The sequence below is a fragment of the Symphalangus syndactylus genome, chromosome 1 (genome assembly GCF_028878055.3).
Source record: "Symphalangus syndactylus isolate Jambi chromosome 1, NHGRI_mSymSyn1-v2.1_pri, whole genome shotgun sequence".
Classification (NCBI taxonomy): Eukaryota; Metazoa; Chordata; class Mammalia; order Primates; family Hylobatidae; genus Symphalangus; species Symphalangus syndactylus.
The window spans coordinates 111,038,930-111,054,918 of record NC_072423.2 but is presented as its reverse complement, the minus strand read 5'-3'; the positions used below and the strand labels follow the sequence as shown (position 1 = coordinate 111,054,918).

At 55.1% G+C, this 15,989-nt stretch overlaps 2 protein-coding genes across 2 annotated transcripts; both read right to left on the bottom strand.

The window, feature by feature from the left end:
• Positions 1–2,065: 2,065 nt before the first annotated feature.
• On the bottom strand, positions 2,066–3,874 carry LOC129481467 (actin, cytoskeletal 3-like). The gene is made up of 2 exons (XM_055276689.1): positions 3,105–3,874; positions 2,066–2,098 (listed from the first exon to the last, which is right to left on the bottom strand). The coding sequence occupies exons 1-2, from the start codon at positions 3,378–3,380 to the stop codon at positions 2,075–2,077; spliced, it is 300 nt and encodes a 99-aa protein (XP_055132664.1). The 5' UTR covers positions 3,381–3,874; the 3' UTR covers positions 2,066–2,074.
• Positions 2,418–7,004, bottom strand: LOC129481312 (uncharacterized). Its single transcript, XM_055276540.2, has 2 exons — positions 6,433–7,004; positions 2,418–5,825 (listed from the first exon to the last, which is right to left on the bottom strand). Exon 2 carries the CDS (start codon positions 5,294–5,296, stop codon positions 4,367–4,369), a length of 930 nt encoding a protein of 309 aa, XP_055132515.1. The 5' UTR covers positions 5,297–5,825; positions 6,433–7,004; the 3' UTR covers positions 2,418–4,366.
• Between the last annotated feature and the right edge of the window lie 8,985 nt (positions 7,005–15,989).

Sequence of the window (15,989 nt, the reverse complement as noted above, 5' to 3'; positions counted from 1 at the left end):
TGTGTTTGCAGGTAGTCAGTGTGAAAACAGTGAGGGCCCTAGACTCTGGTAGCAAAGTCTCCTATCCCTCCCCATCCCCAACTCCTGCAAGGCCAGAGTCTTTCCCAACCATAAGTCCCAGTGAGGGTGGCAGGCAGAGTCAGCCCGCTCCTGTGTGGCACCAAACTTCCCAAACTATAAAAGTCACCTGTGACATGGTGTGGCCTCTGCTTTCTTTTCAGTCTAATAACTCTCAAACACTTCATGAGTTGCATCACTCTAGTAGCCTGGCCTGGGATATGGGGACACAGGAGAACTGTGGCACCAAGGTATCCCACCTGGCCTGGGTGCTAATCAGAGGGAGGAGGCTCAGAACCACTAGGAGGAAGCTTTGAAGGAAGTCCTCGGCCATTTCTCTGTCCCTTGTCAGTGAGGCTCACACACCCAAAGCCTGACCCACACCCCTCACAAGACCTGAGGACCATCCTAAGGCCAGTATCTGAAAGCCAGACTCAGGCCTCTCAGTGTCTGGAGCTGGGCTTTATCCCACCTCACTCCTCCCAGTGAGCCTCTTGACCCTGCTGTGGGAGAGGGAGTTGGGGTCATCCCCAAACCCTCAGCCATCTTGAGGCTCCCCTGCATGGCCACCCATGGCTGATGACAGGAGGGACTGTCCAAGTCCAGAAGCTGGGGCTGGGGCTCAGACTGGAAGGCTAGCTTAGGAAATGACCGCCTCAAACAAGGTTCCTCAAAATTTTCCTCCAGAGGGGGTACTGAGCCCTTCACATTCCTCCCTGGCTTGGGGTTACCTCCTCTAGGCCAGGCTGGTACCACTTCTGGGGTCCCTGGGCTCTGAGTGGTCTCGGGTTATGGGACCCACCCCACCACTGGGTAGGAATCTCCTGGCGGGCTGGGTATCTGCAAGGCAGAACCCGTTTCTCATCTCAGTATGCTCGGCTGATGTCTGCAGAATGAATGAATGGCCTGGCACTGAGTCCTTCCTGCCATCTGCCCACTATTCTTGAAACAATGGGTCTCTGAGTTTTATGGTGTAGCCAAGCTGTGGCTTGCTGACCCCACACATGCCACACACACGTTTTCTGTCTTTCCTGAGGGTCATGGCTATCCAGGCACGGGGGTCAAAGAGAAGCTGGAATGGGGATTTTTAGGCAGGGGAAGGGGTGGCTCCTTAGCGCCCTGCCTGCTGCTGGCAGTACTCCACCTCTTCTTGGTCCTAAGCACGCTCTGTGCATGTGGGTGAGAGCACGTGGCAGGGTGTGTGTGCACACGTGTACGTGTGTGTATGTTCTCTTTTGCCGAGGGAGATGCAACAGCACAGTGCATGCAATGGTGCCCAGGGGCACGTGTGTCTGCATTCTTTGTGCACCCAGGCATGCTTGCTGGCACGTGTGTGTGGACGCTGTAGCTGGTCCCTGGAGTTATCAGTCCCCTTCCTGCCTGACACAAGTCTCAGGATTGTGGAGGCTGAATCAGGCTTTGAGAGCCAGACATGGGAAGGGGGCTGGACTATGTCCAGGGGTGGGCAGGGTCTGTGCTGACCCTACACCATTGGCTGTTTTCAGGCTCCCCACCAGAGCAGCCCCTTGATCTCTGGTGTATGTGAAGATAGACAAGTCTTTGCCGTTTGTGGAGGGCAATCTGAAGACAAGAACCCAGGGCTAGGATTGAGCCATGGCTTATCCCTCAGCCCCTAGACAGGAAGGCACAGGCAGGGTAGGACTGGCTTCAATGTTTTGGCTTCAACCTCCAGCTGCCTTTCAAGCAGGAGATAGTAACATCAGCTGAATGCCATCCTCTTAGCTCTTCCAGGGCAGGGACTGGACCAATGCTGAGCTTTGTTCTTACTTCCACTATTCAAAGCCAGATGGGGTCAGGGGACATGATTTCTCACCACTCCACTGGCCAGAGGGATGGCAGGAGGCCCTTTAGCACAGACCAGAGTTTGGAACAAGAGCAGAGGCAATCGAGATTGGCATTGCCTAGTAGCCTTTATGAGGACCCTCCTAAGGAGGCCTGTATCCTGAAGACAGGGGCTGCCAGGTTGGGAGGCTGAGGAGGAGAAGAGGGCCCAAGTTCATAGTTCTGGCTCCCACCAAAGCTAGAAAGTCAGAGGGGCAGAATAAGGTGCGAGCCTTAGTATCCACAGAGCTTCATTCCCCAGCTCAGGTTGGGCCTCCTACCCAGGATCCAGGACTTATATGCGCCCCCAACTCCCTACCCTAGGGTGCCAAAGGCCGGCACTCTTATGCCCTTAGATTCTGGCTGGCTGATAGAAGCCCCTGCTAACCCAGCATAGAGCTCCAGCAAAGGTTCAGACTCTAGGAGGTACCTAGATTACCAGTGCAGCTCCCCAAGAAGCCCGAACTCTGACAGAACCCTCCCACCCCAGGCCCCCAGCCATCTTTGAAACTGCCTGACTGTTGTGCAAGTTGCTTGGCTTCAGCCCCCAGAAGAGGGCCCACAATGGGGAAGGGCAAGCAGTCTTTTCCTCTGGAGCCAGGGGAGGGGGCTGCCCCCCGCCCCCCACCTTGTGACTCATTCCAGGCTGTGTGGGTTATTACATTATGTTTGAAATTGCCATGGCAACAAGCTGGCAATCAAGGGTAATTGCACTCGTCGTCAGGGCAACGGGGCAAAACCCACAGCAGCCACTCTCTGTGGTTGCCCTTGGGGTGCAGTAAAGGTCAGGCCAGATCAGAGCCAATGCCAGTCAAGGGGCACCGGGGCTGTCTAGAAAGGGTAGGTTGCCAGGGCCCATGGAGTTCCAGAGTGCAGAGGCAGGGCATGCCTTGGGAGAGCCAGGGACCCCATCCATGACCCCATGCCTGGACTCCTGCTTTTCCCACACCACCCTGTGGCTGAAACATGCCACAGTGCTTAAAGAAAGCAGAACCAGAACTTTTATGTGCTCACAGCTGGTACTTATAGATAGCCCATGGGCCCTCTTCCTCATACTCCCAGCAGCTGAGCCACAGGCTCTGGAAAGAACTCCGGGATGCCATGATGGGGCCCCCAAGCCAGGCAGCAACTGCACGGTGGGGAGACCCCAGCACAGCGGCACCAGGGCCCAGCTCCTCTCTCAGGTGTTCGGGGAAGCCACTCACGAGTGTGCTGCCACCGTCCAGTACCACATTGGCCAGTAGCTGCTCCTGCTGCATGGCCTCCAACCGGCTGATGCTTAGGAGGGCCAGCTGTGGAAGGCCCGGCTGGTTGAGACCTATCAGATTGGGTTGGAAGAGGGCCTCGGGGCAGCAGAAGCGCTCAGGCCCCAGCGTGATAACCTGCTTGTCTGGAAGCACAAAGTCCACCTGGGCCTGCGCCTGGGTTTGGGCCATCTCAGCTGCCACATCCATGGCCACGTAGCAGCAGGCCTCTTTCATCTGGTTGATCAGTCCTGCCTGGGGCAGTGAGTGGCCACTTCTCTGCAGCAGCTGGGCCAAGTAGTCAGTAAGGTCAGCACCAGCCACATCCAGCCAGTAGGTGTCAAGTGGGGCCAGATCCCCAGTGAGGATGGGTGCCACCTAGGAAGTGCCATGGCCACTGCCCAGCACCAGCCCAGTGGTACGTCCATAAGCATAGAGCGCCAGCAGGGCCTGATGCACTGTCTGCATGGCTGGGACATGGAAATGCTCAAAGAGTATTTCAGCCACCTTTTCTCGGTTGGTGTGTGGTAAGATGGGTGAGTCGGCTACGAGCACAGCCAACTTCTCGGGCTGCACACCCAGCCTGCAATAGAACAGGTGCTGCCATAGCACCTCTAGTGCATCCCAGTCATAGACCACACCTCGGTTCAGCACTGAATAGGATCCCTCTTGGTTTTCAGGCACTGCATACCGTGGCTGGCCCTGGGCTGGGTGCTGCAGCAGCTGAACTCGTGAGGGTATGACACTGAGGACATGGTCCTCTCCAGCCCAGTCCACATTTGGTGAATCCTGTGCCTGTATCAATCACCACGGCCGCCATGTCCTGGAAGGGTCCCAGTGAGTGGCAGCAGAGCACTGGCGACCGAACTGGCAGAGCATCCGTGGTGGACACCAGTTCATAGCAGGCCCTGCAGGGCAGTCCAAGGTGTGCAACCACTGATAAGTGTGTAAGATCCTCAGCTGTCAGCTTCAATGGGGCACTCTGGGGCTCAGTGGCCACCATGGCCATGGGCAAGACCTTGCGTCCAGTGCCAGGTGTGGTAAATGTGATCAAGGGAAGCTGCTCCTCCTGGGTCCTAGGGGAGTTGCCAGGTTGCTGCTGATGCATGATGGAGTGCTGAGTATTACTGATGCCAACCTTGTCTCTACTCATATAGATACAGGTCTCCTCAGGGGTCAGGGGCACCTGAAATACCCCTACATGAGTAGGCAGGCCTAAGGGCTCATCTTCCTGGGTGGAGACCTGGCCAGGTTCTCCAGGGTTGGGGGACCATCTTGAAAGTGGGCTCTTTGGTGATGGGGGGTTCTTTAGATAAAGACGGATTCCTAGCAAGGGGTGTCTGCCCAGTGAGAGGGGATTGATCAGTAAGGGGGTGCTCAGGTAGGGGTGGCTGTCCAGCAAGGAGGATCTGCCCAGTGAGGAGAGCCTGTCCAGCATCTCTGGCCTGAGAGTTATCAGGGTGAGCAGGAATGTCCTCTTCGTGGCTGCCTATGTCTTCCTGGAGGAGGGATCTGGGCATTTCCTGGGTATTGGCAGGTACAGCAGGCTCTGATTTCATCCACTGCAGTTTCTTGGTCTGGACTATGGAGGCATCTGGCATCCTAGAGGGTGCCATGGAAGGGTCTAGCATCCAGATGGTATGACTAGGTTCATTTTTTTCACCATCAGCCTTGGACCAGCTAGTATTAGGGACATGGGTCAGTATCCTCTCATCAAATTGGAGGGGCATCCCCAGTGGAACAGGCCCAGTGAGCATCCCAACCCTGATGAGTGTCTCAGTACCAGGGGAGTCCCATGACTCCAGATTGAGCCTGGCCTCCTTGGGATTCAGGGCTACCTCTCGGTAGCTGCCAGATGAGAGGCTGCAGGGCACTGGGCTGGACAGCATGGGTGTGATAGACCAAAAGCTGGAGTGATTGCTGTCAGGAGACAGGATGGGTTTGGCCAACAGCTGGGTGGACAGCATATTTTCAGGGACATAGATGGATGGGTGGCTGGGCATGAGGCCCACAAGCACTGCCCATGAGCCCACAGGGTCATGGCACAGCAGCCCCATCCTGGTGCTGCCTGTGGCCATATCAAACACCAGCACACGGTTTTCCACAGCTTCCCGAAGCTGGCAGGTTGGGGCACTGGAGAGGGGGATCTGCATGGCTTCCTTGGGAGACTGGAATGGGGACTGCTTGTGGCAGGTTACTTGGTAGGCAGACAGTGGCACATTAGAGCTGCTATTGTCACAGACATTGGGGAGCTCTTTTGTGGCTGAGAGCTACAGATCTCCTGGCTACTCCTCTGGGACTTGGAGATAACTGGGGGCTCTGGGCTGCTTGGCCTGGAGGTAGAGACTGGAAGTTTCTTCACAGGGTTCTCAGCCTCCTCAGTTGGCACCTTCCTTCTGGTAACCTCGTCCTCCTGGGCATGGTCTGGGCGCTCTTCTAGAGTAGGCATTGGGATGGGAGGCTCCTCTTTAGAGTGGAGATTCACTTTGTCCTGGCAAGATGTGACTATTTTGGAAGACTCCAAGACAGTTGACCACTGATTGCCACACTTCCTGAGAAGGAGGTCTTGAGATGGGCCCTTGGTGACTGCAGTGGTGTCAGTCGGGTGATCAATGGTATGGGTGTCAGTTTCAACTGCAGTGGGGGTTGGGGTAACATCCAGAGCTGGAGTCGTAGCCCAAGCTGGAATTGGAGGAGTCAGTGACAGAAAAGAAGGTGTAAGGCCGGGCACGGTGGCTCACGCCTATAATCCCAACACTTCGGGAGGCCAAGGCAGGTGGATCACCTGAAGTTGGGAATTCGAGACCAGCCTGACCAACGTGGAGAAACCCAGTCTCTACTAAAAATACAAAAAGTAGTTGGGTGTGATAGCGGGCACCTGTAATCCCACCTACTTGGGAGGCTGAGGCAGGAGAATCGCTTGAACCCGGGAGGCGGAGGTTGCAGTGAGCTGAGATCACGCCATTGTACTCCAACCTGGGCAACAAGAGCAAAACTCCATCTCAAAAAAAAAAAAAAAGAAAGAAAGAAAAAAATTTTAAAAAGAATGTGTAACTAGGGCAGCAGCCTGAGCTGGACACTTACCCTGGTCCTGATCTTGGGCTAGATCCTGAGCTGGAGCCAGAAGAGCACCTTGGGCTTCGGGAGCACCATTCTCTCCTGAGAGGAGGAAGGGTAGCCACCGACTCTTCCTGCTGCCCAAGGAGGCTATCTGGTTGGAGCTGCAGGGGCCTTTGCACCAGCCTACCAGGACCTTAGCTGGAGGCTTGCCTTCCGCCAAATTCTGCACCTGAAGCCAAAGGCGGCAGGGTCCACACTGGGCTATGTCACTGGTGCTGTCACTGCGTGTGCACTCTGGTAAGGTCAGGGTCACATCCTCCATGATGAGATGTTGTTGGGCTCCCACAATGGGGCTTGAAGATATGCTAGTGGAGGAGAGTCTCGGGGCATCCTGGGAGGCCTGCTCACAGCAGCACTGGGAGCTAACCGAAGCAGGATCCTGGAGTAGCTGGTAAATGGGCCCAGGGATGCGGGCCTGGGAGGCTGGGCCACAGGCGCCATCAGTGATGGTCTTGGTAGACAATGACAACCCCTGCTTGAAGTATAGGGATTCTGAGCTTATCCATGGTCCCTGAGACCCTCCGAGGCCACTCCCCAGCGCTGGCTGCTGGCTGAGGGGTGGTCCTGGGGACCCGATGGATCAGGGCCCCCCACCTTCTTGGTGGCTTCCATAGTCCTCCTGCTCCATGCCCTCGGTGCCCTGCCCCCACTCCATTGCCATGGTGACCTTACACATCACAGCCCCCTGGGGATTGACTTGAAGATTCTGAGCAGAGGATCCACCCCTACCTCTGCTGTACCCATCCCTAACCCTGCAGGATACTGGTCCTGGGCTTCAGGGACATGTGGCTCTGGGGAGGGGTGACATCACAGTGACCTGGGGAGTGATGGAGTGTAGGAAACCAGGGGCCCCATGCTCCTGAAGAATGGAGGCTTGCCCAAGGAACTTTAGGAGGCAGGGGGCCAGGGGACACCAGTGAAGTCAGCCAGCGCCAGGCCAGCCTCCCCTATCCTTCCCAGCCAGGTGCACATTCTGCCCAGGCTAGTCCCACAGTGAGGGCCAGGAACTGTCAGGATAAGGCCAGAGGAAAAAGGTAGGCAGGGGAGACTCTGAGGAAGCCCCTGGCATAGGACCTTTGGATGGGGGGCAAAGTCCCTTCACCCTCAGCCCTGGCAGGCAGAAGTGGGTGAGGGACCCACGCTCAGTCCCAAGCTCCCCTCCCTATGTTCCCCGGCTCCCGCTCCAGGGACAGCAGCTCCTTGGCAGTCTCTGCTGCTCCAGATGGTTCTCCTCTGCCTGCGCCTCATGGAGCCCCCTCCCCAGAGCCACATGTCCCTGAAGCCCAAGACCAGTATCCTGCAGGGGTAGGGATGGGGGTGGCAGGGGTGGGGGTGGGGCCTCTGCTCAGAATCCTCAAGTCAGAATGTTCTAGCTCTTGTCACATTGTGTCAGCTTCATCTTAGCCATAATGGGGGCAGAGCTCTGGGCACAGGGCTGGCCCACAGCAGCCACAGGGCTAGCCAAGTGGCAATTACAGGATGGTAAGACCACAGTGGTCCCAGGGCTAGCCCCACAGTGGGGACATAGTGGGTGGAGGACTGAGTACACAGCGGGCGCAGAGCTGCATATACAGCAAGGGCAAGTCAGACAACGAATTGGATGGGGGGATGCATAGGAAATATAAACTACCAGACCAGGTGGGCAATTCCATCCTCCATTTCTTAAACAGAGAAAAAAAGGGGGGCAGGGAGGAGTGGAACCTGCCTGGAGCAGCAGCCTAGGACCAGAGCTGCCCTATAGCCACAAGGACAGGCCTAGGCAACAGTTTGGAGAGCTGCATGTTGCCACGGGCCCAGGTCTGGAGGTTCTAACCTGTGGTAGGGTCAGGCCCTCCTCCTTCCCACCAGATCTGAGCTCTGGGCCTCCTCCCTCTGTCTGGCAGGGCTGTGTTCTTTCAGGCCTCAGTCTTTCCACCCAGGAAACAGGTTTGTAGACAATATAACTGTAGGTTTGTTCTCTGAAACTGTTTTCACAGAGATTAAAAATAGTGTTTACAGTTGGCTGTGGGGTGTGAGGCTCTGTGACCAGGGACAACAGTTAACACGAAGGTGCTGCATCTGCAGCTTGCTAACTTGGCATTGGGCACAGCCAGGCTCTGCCACATCTCAGGCCCCCTGGGCTCCCACCCCCCTTCCCTTGATGCTGCCTTTGGTTAAGAATAGGGACAGGGCCAAGTGTGGTGGCTCACGTCTGCAATCCCAATACTTTTGGAGGCCAAGACAGGAGGATTGCTTGAGCCCAGGAGTTTGAGACCAGCCTGGGCAACAAAGTGAGACCCCGTCTCTATAAAAATAATTTTTTTTTTGAGACGGAGTCTCCCTCCGTTGCCCAGGCTAGAGTGTAATGGCACGATCTCAGCTCACTGCAACCTCTGCCTCTCATGTTCAAGCGATTCTCCTGTCCCAGCCTCCCAAGTAGCTGGGATTACAGGCACCCGCCACCACGCCAGGCTAATTTTTGTATTTTTAGTAGAGATGGTTTTCACCATGTTGGCCAGGCTGGTCTTGAACTCCTGACCTCAGGTGATCCACCTGCCTCGGCCTCCCAAAGTGCTAGGATTAAAAATGATTTTTTTAAAAAAGTTAAAAAAGAGTGGAAACCGATAGCTCTGGACATGAAGGGGGAGCTGCTCATCCTCTCATGCAGCCCAAGGGTCTGCCTGTGCATATATGTGCCTACATTCATGTACACACATCCTTGCTGGCCACTATTAATGTCATTAATGGCTTAAGCAAGCTAATTTTCTGTCTACAATAGAGATGCTAGTAACAGCCTCTAGTGCCTGTGCAGCATTTGAGCTGGACTGTGCCTGGGAGGGTTGGAGAGGCATGGAGAGAGGTCCTGAGAGCCCCTGGCCTGTCTCACCTCTGAGCCATCCTCCACCTCCTGCAGAGGTGGGGCATAACCCTCCTTTCCAGAACTATGCTTCTTTGTAAACAACTGGCCTGAGGTCTCCTGGGGGAAGGGAGCAGAACTGGCTGAAGCATCTAGTCCATGAAAGAAGGCCCAAAGGAAGCAGCCAGGATAGAGAAGGCCCTTATTTTTATTTTCATTTTTAGAAGGAAGGTCTCACTCTGTGTCCCAGGCTGGAGTGCAGTGGCATTATCATTGCTCACTGCAGCCTTGAACTCCTGGGCTCAAGCAATCCTCACGACTCAGCCTTCTGAGTAGCTGGGATAGTGTGAGCCACCACACTTGGCTAATTTTTTTTTTTTTGATAGAGACGGGTTCTCACTTTGTTGCCTAGGCTGGTCTCAAACTCCTGGCTTCCTCCCACCTTGGCCTCCCAAAGTGCTGGGATTACAAGCATGGGCCACCATGTCTGGCTGCAAAGGTCCTTATAGCAAACACCCCTTATAGTAATAATAACAATTACTGATATTAATGGAGTCCTTCCTCTGTGCCAGCACAATGTGGAGCACTCATAACCCAGACTCACAACAATTCAATGAGCTGGGCACTGTCATACCTCATTTTACAGATAAGGAAATCAAGGAAAGGAAAGAAAGAGAGGTCTGTCTCAGCTAGTGTGTAGTGGAGCCAGAATCTGAAGCCAGGCCACCAGGTTCTGGATTCATACTTCAGGATCCTGTGTTGCCACCACTGGGTGCCATGCTTAGGGCCAGGCAGTCACAGACCCTGCTAGAGGGGAGCTAAAACGACTCCATTGTGGGTGCTGCAGCAGCAAGCCCTACACCCAAGCTGGGTCCTGCATGGACCTGCTCCTCCTCCTGATAGCTTATCAGGTAGCTCAAGCCTGAGAGGAGGCCCTTCCAGGAACCTGGTGGTGCTGAGTATGGGCCAGACTGAATCCTTCGTACTCAGAATTCTTAGCTGGCCAAAGCCCGCTCATCTCATCCAGCTGGGGAGAGGAGCAGCAGGGCAAATAAAGAGGCTTTCAGGCTGGGTCCCTTCTTCCCAGCCCCTAGGGATAGCGCCCCTCGGCCCCTCCCCCAACATGTTTTTAAATAGTGTCTCACCAGGAAGAAGGGCGTCCAATTCTATTTCTGAATCTGGGAAGTGAGGAGGGCCAACGTGTTGCCATGGCAACCTGGAGAGCCCCTCCCCCAGACTGAGCCCATTCCCCAGGCTGAGGGCTGTGGGATGGGAGGGAGGTGGCAAGGAGGAGCTGGGAGGAGCTTAGTCTGTGGATGAGGCCAGATGGAGTCCCTGTGAGGGCAAGTCCTGCATGACCTTCTCCTCACACTTCACCTCACCCCTCTAGGCAGGCTTGCTGGGAAGGCCCCAACCTCTGCAGAGAGGGTCGAGGGTCAAATCACCGTGAGAAACCCTTCTCGCTTGTGGATCAGGCTGGAACCCTCCCACTTAGGAGGTCCTGAGGATGGTAGAGAGGTGGCAAGAAGGGCGTCAAGGGGAGAGGCACAGAGCCACACCCTATTAGGAGCTCTACGTCTGGCTCCCACACCTGCTTCAATACAGACCTATTTTCGGCTCTCTTGTGTCAGGAGGCAGCTAGCTTTGTCAAGCCCCTGGCTTTGCACCCATCCGGTCTGCCTGCCTTCCACTGCATTGGGAAGGGTCTGGACATCTCCAAAAAGCTAGGATCAGAAAGAGCCTTAAAGGACTCCCAGTTCAGCCCTTCACTTGATAATGGAGCAAAAAGGGAGGCATGTTTCCCCACGGGTTCGCACACTAGCCACTGTCCAGGGGTTCATACATCAGCCCTTCTACCTCAGAGGCGACAGATGGGTAGCATTTAGATCTGCAGAGGGAGGGCATTCCAGCTGGGAGCACAGCTCAAGCAAAGGCAGGCTTCTGAACAGACTCAAAAGTATCTTGTGATTCAACCCTCTCTTGGTGCTGATGGGAAGCTGAGGCCCCCAAGGAGGAAGGAATGCACTCTTGGTCTCCTAGCTCTATGCCCCACACTCCTTATCTTCCTCTCCTTACCTTCCTCCCTGGAGCTATCCAAGTGACCTGTGAACCCTAGACCTAGACCTCCTGCTTCCCTGACATTTCTCCTGGCCAGGATACACCCATTCCACAGAGGCAGGACCATGATTAAAGGAGCTGGCACCTCCTGCTCCATGGCCTCCCGTCTGACCCCAGAGGAAGACAGGAAGTACCAGAGAATGCCAGCCCTAGGGGAACCTTAGGTGAGGTGAGGGGAGATAATCCACTCCTATTCTGAAATGTGGAAGGCAGAACCCACTAGTACCAGGAGGATATGGCTTCTGAGCTCTAAGGCACAGGGAAATTTAAATAACAGATGTTTAAACAACCTTCCCTGCAAGCCGGCAGTGCAGTGACCCCTCTGCTGTGATGTGTTGCAGCTTAAAAATAGCCCACAATGAACTGCTCTGAGCCCCAATTGACTCGAGCTTACGTAACTCTGCGTGAAAGATGGCCAGCCGCATCAGCCCAGAGGGAAGGCAACAGCACAGCCGCCCTGACTGCTGCCCACAGCTGGCTTAGGGGCTGGGAGAGCTCCTCCACCTCCCTGGGAACAGCACCCACATCCAGAAGCCAGCAAAAGTGGAGGCAAAGGTGGTACTGCCAAAAGCACACATGGCTTCATGACTGCTGAGCAGAGCTGACCTCCAGTCACACCTGCAGAGGGAATGTGAGCAGAGCTGCCCTCCTTCAGGGTTCCTATGGAACCCAGGTCCAGTGGACAGTGGGAGTGACTTTAAATTAAACAGATTACTGGGTCGAAGAGACCAGGGCAGGAGCTCATGTGAACAGGGTGACTGGAGCCACCCAAAAGATTCCTTTCCCTCTTTGAAGAGAAGGCTCCCTGGCTTTGAGGGACATGTCAGCAGCATTAATGCTTGGCTAAAGCTGCCACTGCCATGGAGCCCAGGGGTGGAGCTGACTCCTTTGGGGCCTCTGATTCTCCATGGTCCAGGGTGCAGTGTCCCACGAGGGACTTGTGGCATGAGGGAGGGACAATTAGTTTCAAGGATGATTGAATCCCATGATCTTGACTGCCTGCTGCTTCAAGCCTCCTGCCTTCCCTAATGCATCTCCAGATCCCAAATGCCCAGTGCAAGACTGGCTACAAAAGCATACAGGTGGTTGGTCAGGTGAGGTGGCTCACACCTGTAATCCCAGCACTTTGGGAGGCCGAGGTGGGCGGATCACCTGAGGCCAGGTGTTCAAGACCAGCCTGGCCAACATGATGAAACCCCATCTCTACTAAAAATTTAAAAAATTAGCCAGGGATGGTGGTACACACCTGTAATCCCAGCTACTCAGGAGGCTGAGGCAGGAGAATTGCTTGAACCCAGGAGGCGGAGGTTGCAGTGAGCCAAGTTCATGCCACTGCACTCCAGCCTGGGTGACAGAGTGAGACTCTGTCTAAAAAAAAAAAAAAAAAAAGAGTATGCAGGTGGTTAAACCAAACTGAAAGAGAGTGGAGAGGTGAGATGGTGAAGATGCCCCTGGCACTGGGAGTCTCTGGTACTCACTGGTCCCTCTGCTTTGGCACATGCTGAGCCTTACCAAGGAATAAGCAACTTCCCTCAGCTCCTACCACCTGAGCTGAAAATAGGAACCATCACAGGCCTGGCCCCTCAGCTCCCATAGAGCAACAATGAGACGGGGTTTGGAATGGGGCTATATCTGGAGCCCACAGGTATGACCCTAATGTAGTTTGGATATTTGTCCCCACCCCAATCTCATGCTGAATTGCAATCCCTGGTGCTGGAGGTGGGGCTTGATGGGAGGTGTTTGGGTGATGGAGGTGGATGCCTCATGGCTTGGTGCTATCTTCATAACAGTGAGTTATTTTGAGATCTGGTCATTTAAAAGTATGTGGCACCTCCCTGCTACTCTCTGTCTCTCTCTTTCTCTCTCTCTTCCTCCTCCTTCCACCACGTGAAGTGCCTGCTCCCACTTTGCCTTCCACCATGATTGTAAGCTTCCTGAGGCCTCCCCAGAAGCAGATGCTGGCACAATGCTTCCTGTACAGCCTGCAGAACTGTGAGCCAAGTAAACCTCTTATAAATTACCTAGTCTCAGGTATTTCTTTCTAGCAACCTAGCCTGATATAGACCCCCAGAGAGCCTTTGGGCCCCTCAGAATATTCCCTGAAAGGCTGGGGCTGGTGCTGAGGTCGACACATAAGGGGAATCTTAGGCCAGATTCATGGTACCCCATCAAAGCAGGTCAGTCTGCCCCGTGCATGCCCTCCAGGCTCCAGAGAACAGTGACACCAATGGGCAGTCAGGAAGGTGTGAGTCATCTGCTGCCTCCTCAGTGCCAGCTCCCACCCTGGCCTTCCTCAGCCTTTATTAGCATCTGCTTGCCCCTAGCCCTACTGGGCTGAGATGGAGGGAGATGGGACAGAGAGGTACCAACTCTTCACAGCTCTTGGTGGGAAGGCTGGTCTCCCAAAGCCCTAGGAGAAACCTCTGTCCACACCATTCCACCCTGGTGGCAGGCCCAGGCCTCCCATGGCCACTAGCAACCCTCCCCTTGCACTGGCCACCCACCATACCTGAGCTACTGCCCAGGCCTCCCCTAGAGGAGAGACAGCCCAGCCTTCATCAGCCCTGGAAGCCACATGGTCCCCCAGCCCATCCAGGGACCTAGAACTGACCCTCCCTACCCTGTTCTCCCTGGTAGCCCAGTCACTGATTTGAAGCCCTAAAATAGTCTGAGCTCCTGACACCCCAGATGGGGTTGGGATGATCAGGTGGCTCTCAGAATGAAGCTCAGAGCTTAGGGGCTGCAGAAATTGAGAGTGGGGGCAGCTGTGCCACAATCCAGGGCCCCAGGTGCCTAACTGGGGCCCCTCCCTGGAGAATTCTGGCCCTGGAGGCCCTTGGCCCAGAAGCAGGCCCAAAGCCCTACATTCTGGCTGCACCTGACACCCTCTTTCTCTCCTATCTCTCTTCTATGGGAGGCTTTCCCATGCTAAGCTCCTTCTTGTCCAGAGACTCCCTTTCTCTCTGAGCCCCTCATGTGAACAGATAAGCCAGTGGTCCATGAGCTGCAGAAGCTCAATGGGGAAGGGGCTCCTGGGCTGAAGAGATTTGGGTGATCCTTAGAACCCCAGGATGGGATTAAAGCGGAGAAATACAAGTTGGAGGGATGAAGGCAGTCCTTTCCAACTGGGGTGGGGATGGGCCCCAGGATACTCCACTTACCTCCCTCTCAGCCTCCAGGGTAACACAACTGTCTCCTGCACACACAGAGAGACAAAGAGTCAGTGGCCAAGCATGCGAGGCTACAACCTCCTCAGTGCCTGCTGAGGCACTGAGAGTCATCCAAGGTACGGCGGTAAACAGATGGATAGTCTGTCTCTGCCCCTCTTCAGCACACAGGTTCCTGATCTTTGGATCCCTGCACTCAAGCAAGAATCTCCTTTTAAACCTTACCCACCTGTCCTCAGAGTCCTTAGAGTCCCCAGGACTGGACTTCTCTCTGGCCTGAGGTGGCAGAGTGAGCAGCAGCTGGATGGAGAAAGCTGGGCAGCTCTGGTCCCAAGGAGACTCCCACTCTGCTTAGCAGGGAGCTCTTGCTCCAAACCCAGGGTTCCATGTGTGACAGGGCACAGAGCTGCGGGCTCCGAGGGAAGGAAGCCTGCCCTCTTAGGGTGAGCCGGGGTCTCCTAACCAAAGGGATAGAAGCTATGGGGATCCTGAGCAAGGGAGAAGAAACACTGTGATCCAGGTCCTGGGCCAGGCACCCTGGCACCCCAGCTACCCCCTCAGCAGTCAGTGTAGAGAGGAAGAGGAGGAGGGGAAAGTCTCCCTCTCAGAGGAGCATGCCCCTCTAGGGGCTGTTGTGCAGTGGCCTTTACAAGTACAAATAACTTGGGCAGTTGGCACTTTGAAGTTGGCTTTTTTTTTTTTTTTTTGAGACGGAGTCTCGCTCTGTCGCCCAGGCTGGAGTGCAGTGGCGCAATCTCGGCTCACTGCAAGCTCCGCCTCCCGGGTTCACGCCATTCTCCTGCCTCAGCCTCCCGCGTAGCTGGGACTACAGGCGCCCGCCACCAAGCCCAGCTAAGTTTTTGTATTTTTTAGTAGAGACGGGGTTTCACTGTGTTAGCCAGGATGGTCTCGATCTCCTGACCTTGTGATCCGCCCGCCTCGGCCTCCCAAAGTGCTGGGATTACAGGCGTGAGCCACCGTGCCTGGCCTTTTTTTTTTTTTTTTTTTTTGAGATGGAGTCTCACTCTGTCGACCATGCTGGAGTGCAGTGACCCGATCTCGGCTCACTGCAACCTCTGCCTCCCAGGTTCAAGCGAGTCTCCCACCTCAGCCTCCTGAGTACCTGGGATTGCAGGCGTGCACCACCACACACACCTTAATTTTTGGAATTTTAGTAGAGACAGGGTTTCACCATCTTGGTCAGACTGGTCTCAAACTGCTGACCTCAAGTGATCCGCCTGCCTCAGCCTCCCAAAGTGCTGGGATTACAGGCATGAGCCACCACACCTGGCCAGAAGTTGGCTCTTTGAAAGTGTGGAGCTGAGGCCTTGCTGCTGGCTTATCTCTCTTAAGGCTACAAGTGCAATCAATGCTGGCAGTGTTGCAGGGACCCAAGCCTCTATGCCCCAGATGGCAGGCCCCATTCCATCCCGGATGGTGTGACGGTGGGCACTGCAGATCGAGCAGGGAGCCCTGGAGAAGTGCTAGGGCTGGGGAAGGGGGAGCAGGCAGCCTGAGCCATGGAAGAAACCATCCTGGTCACTGCATGCTTGGGTACTCAGCCTACTTCCATGGTTCCATCTAACAGTCCCCAGGGCCCTATGA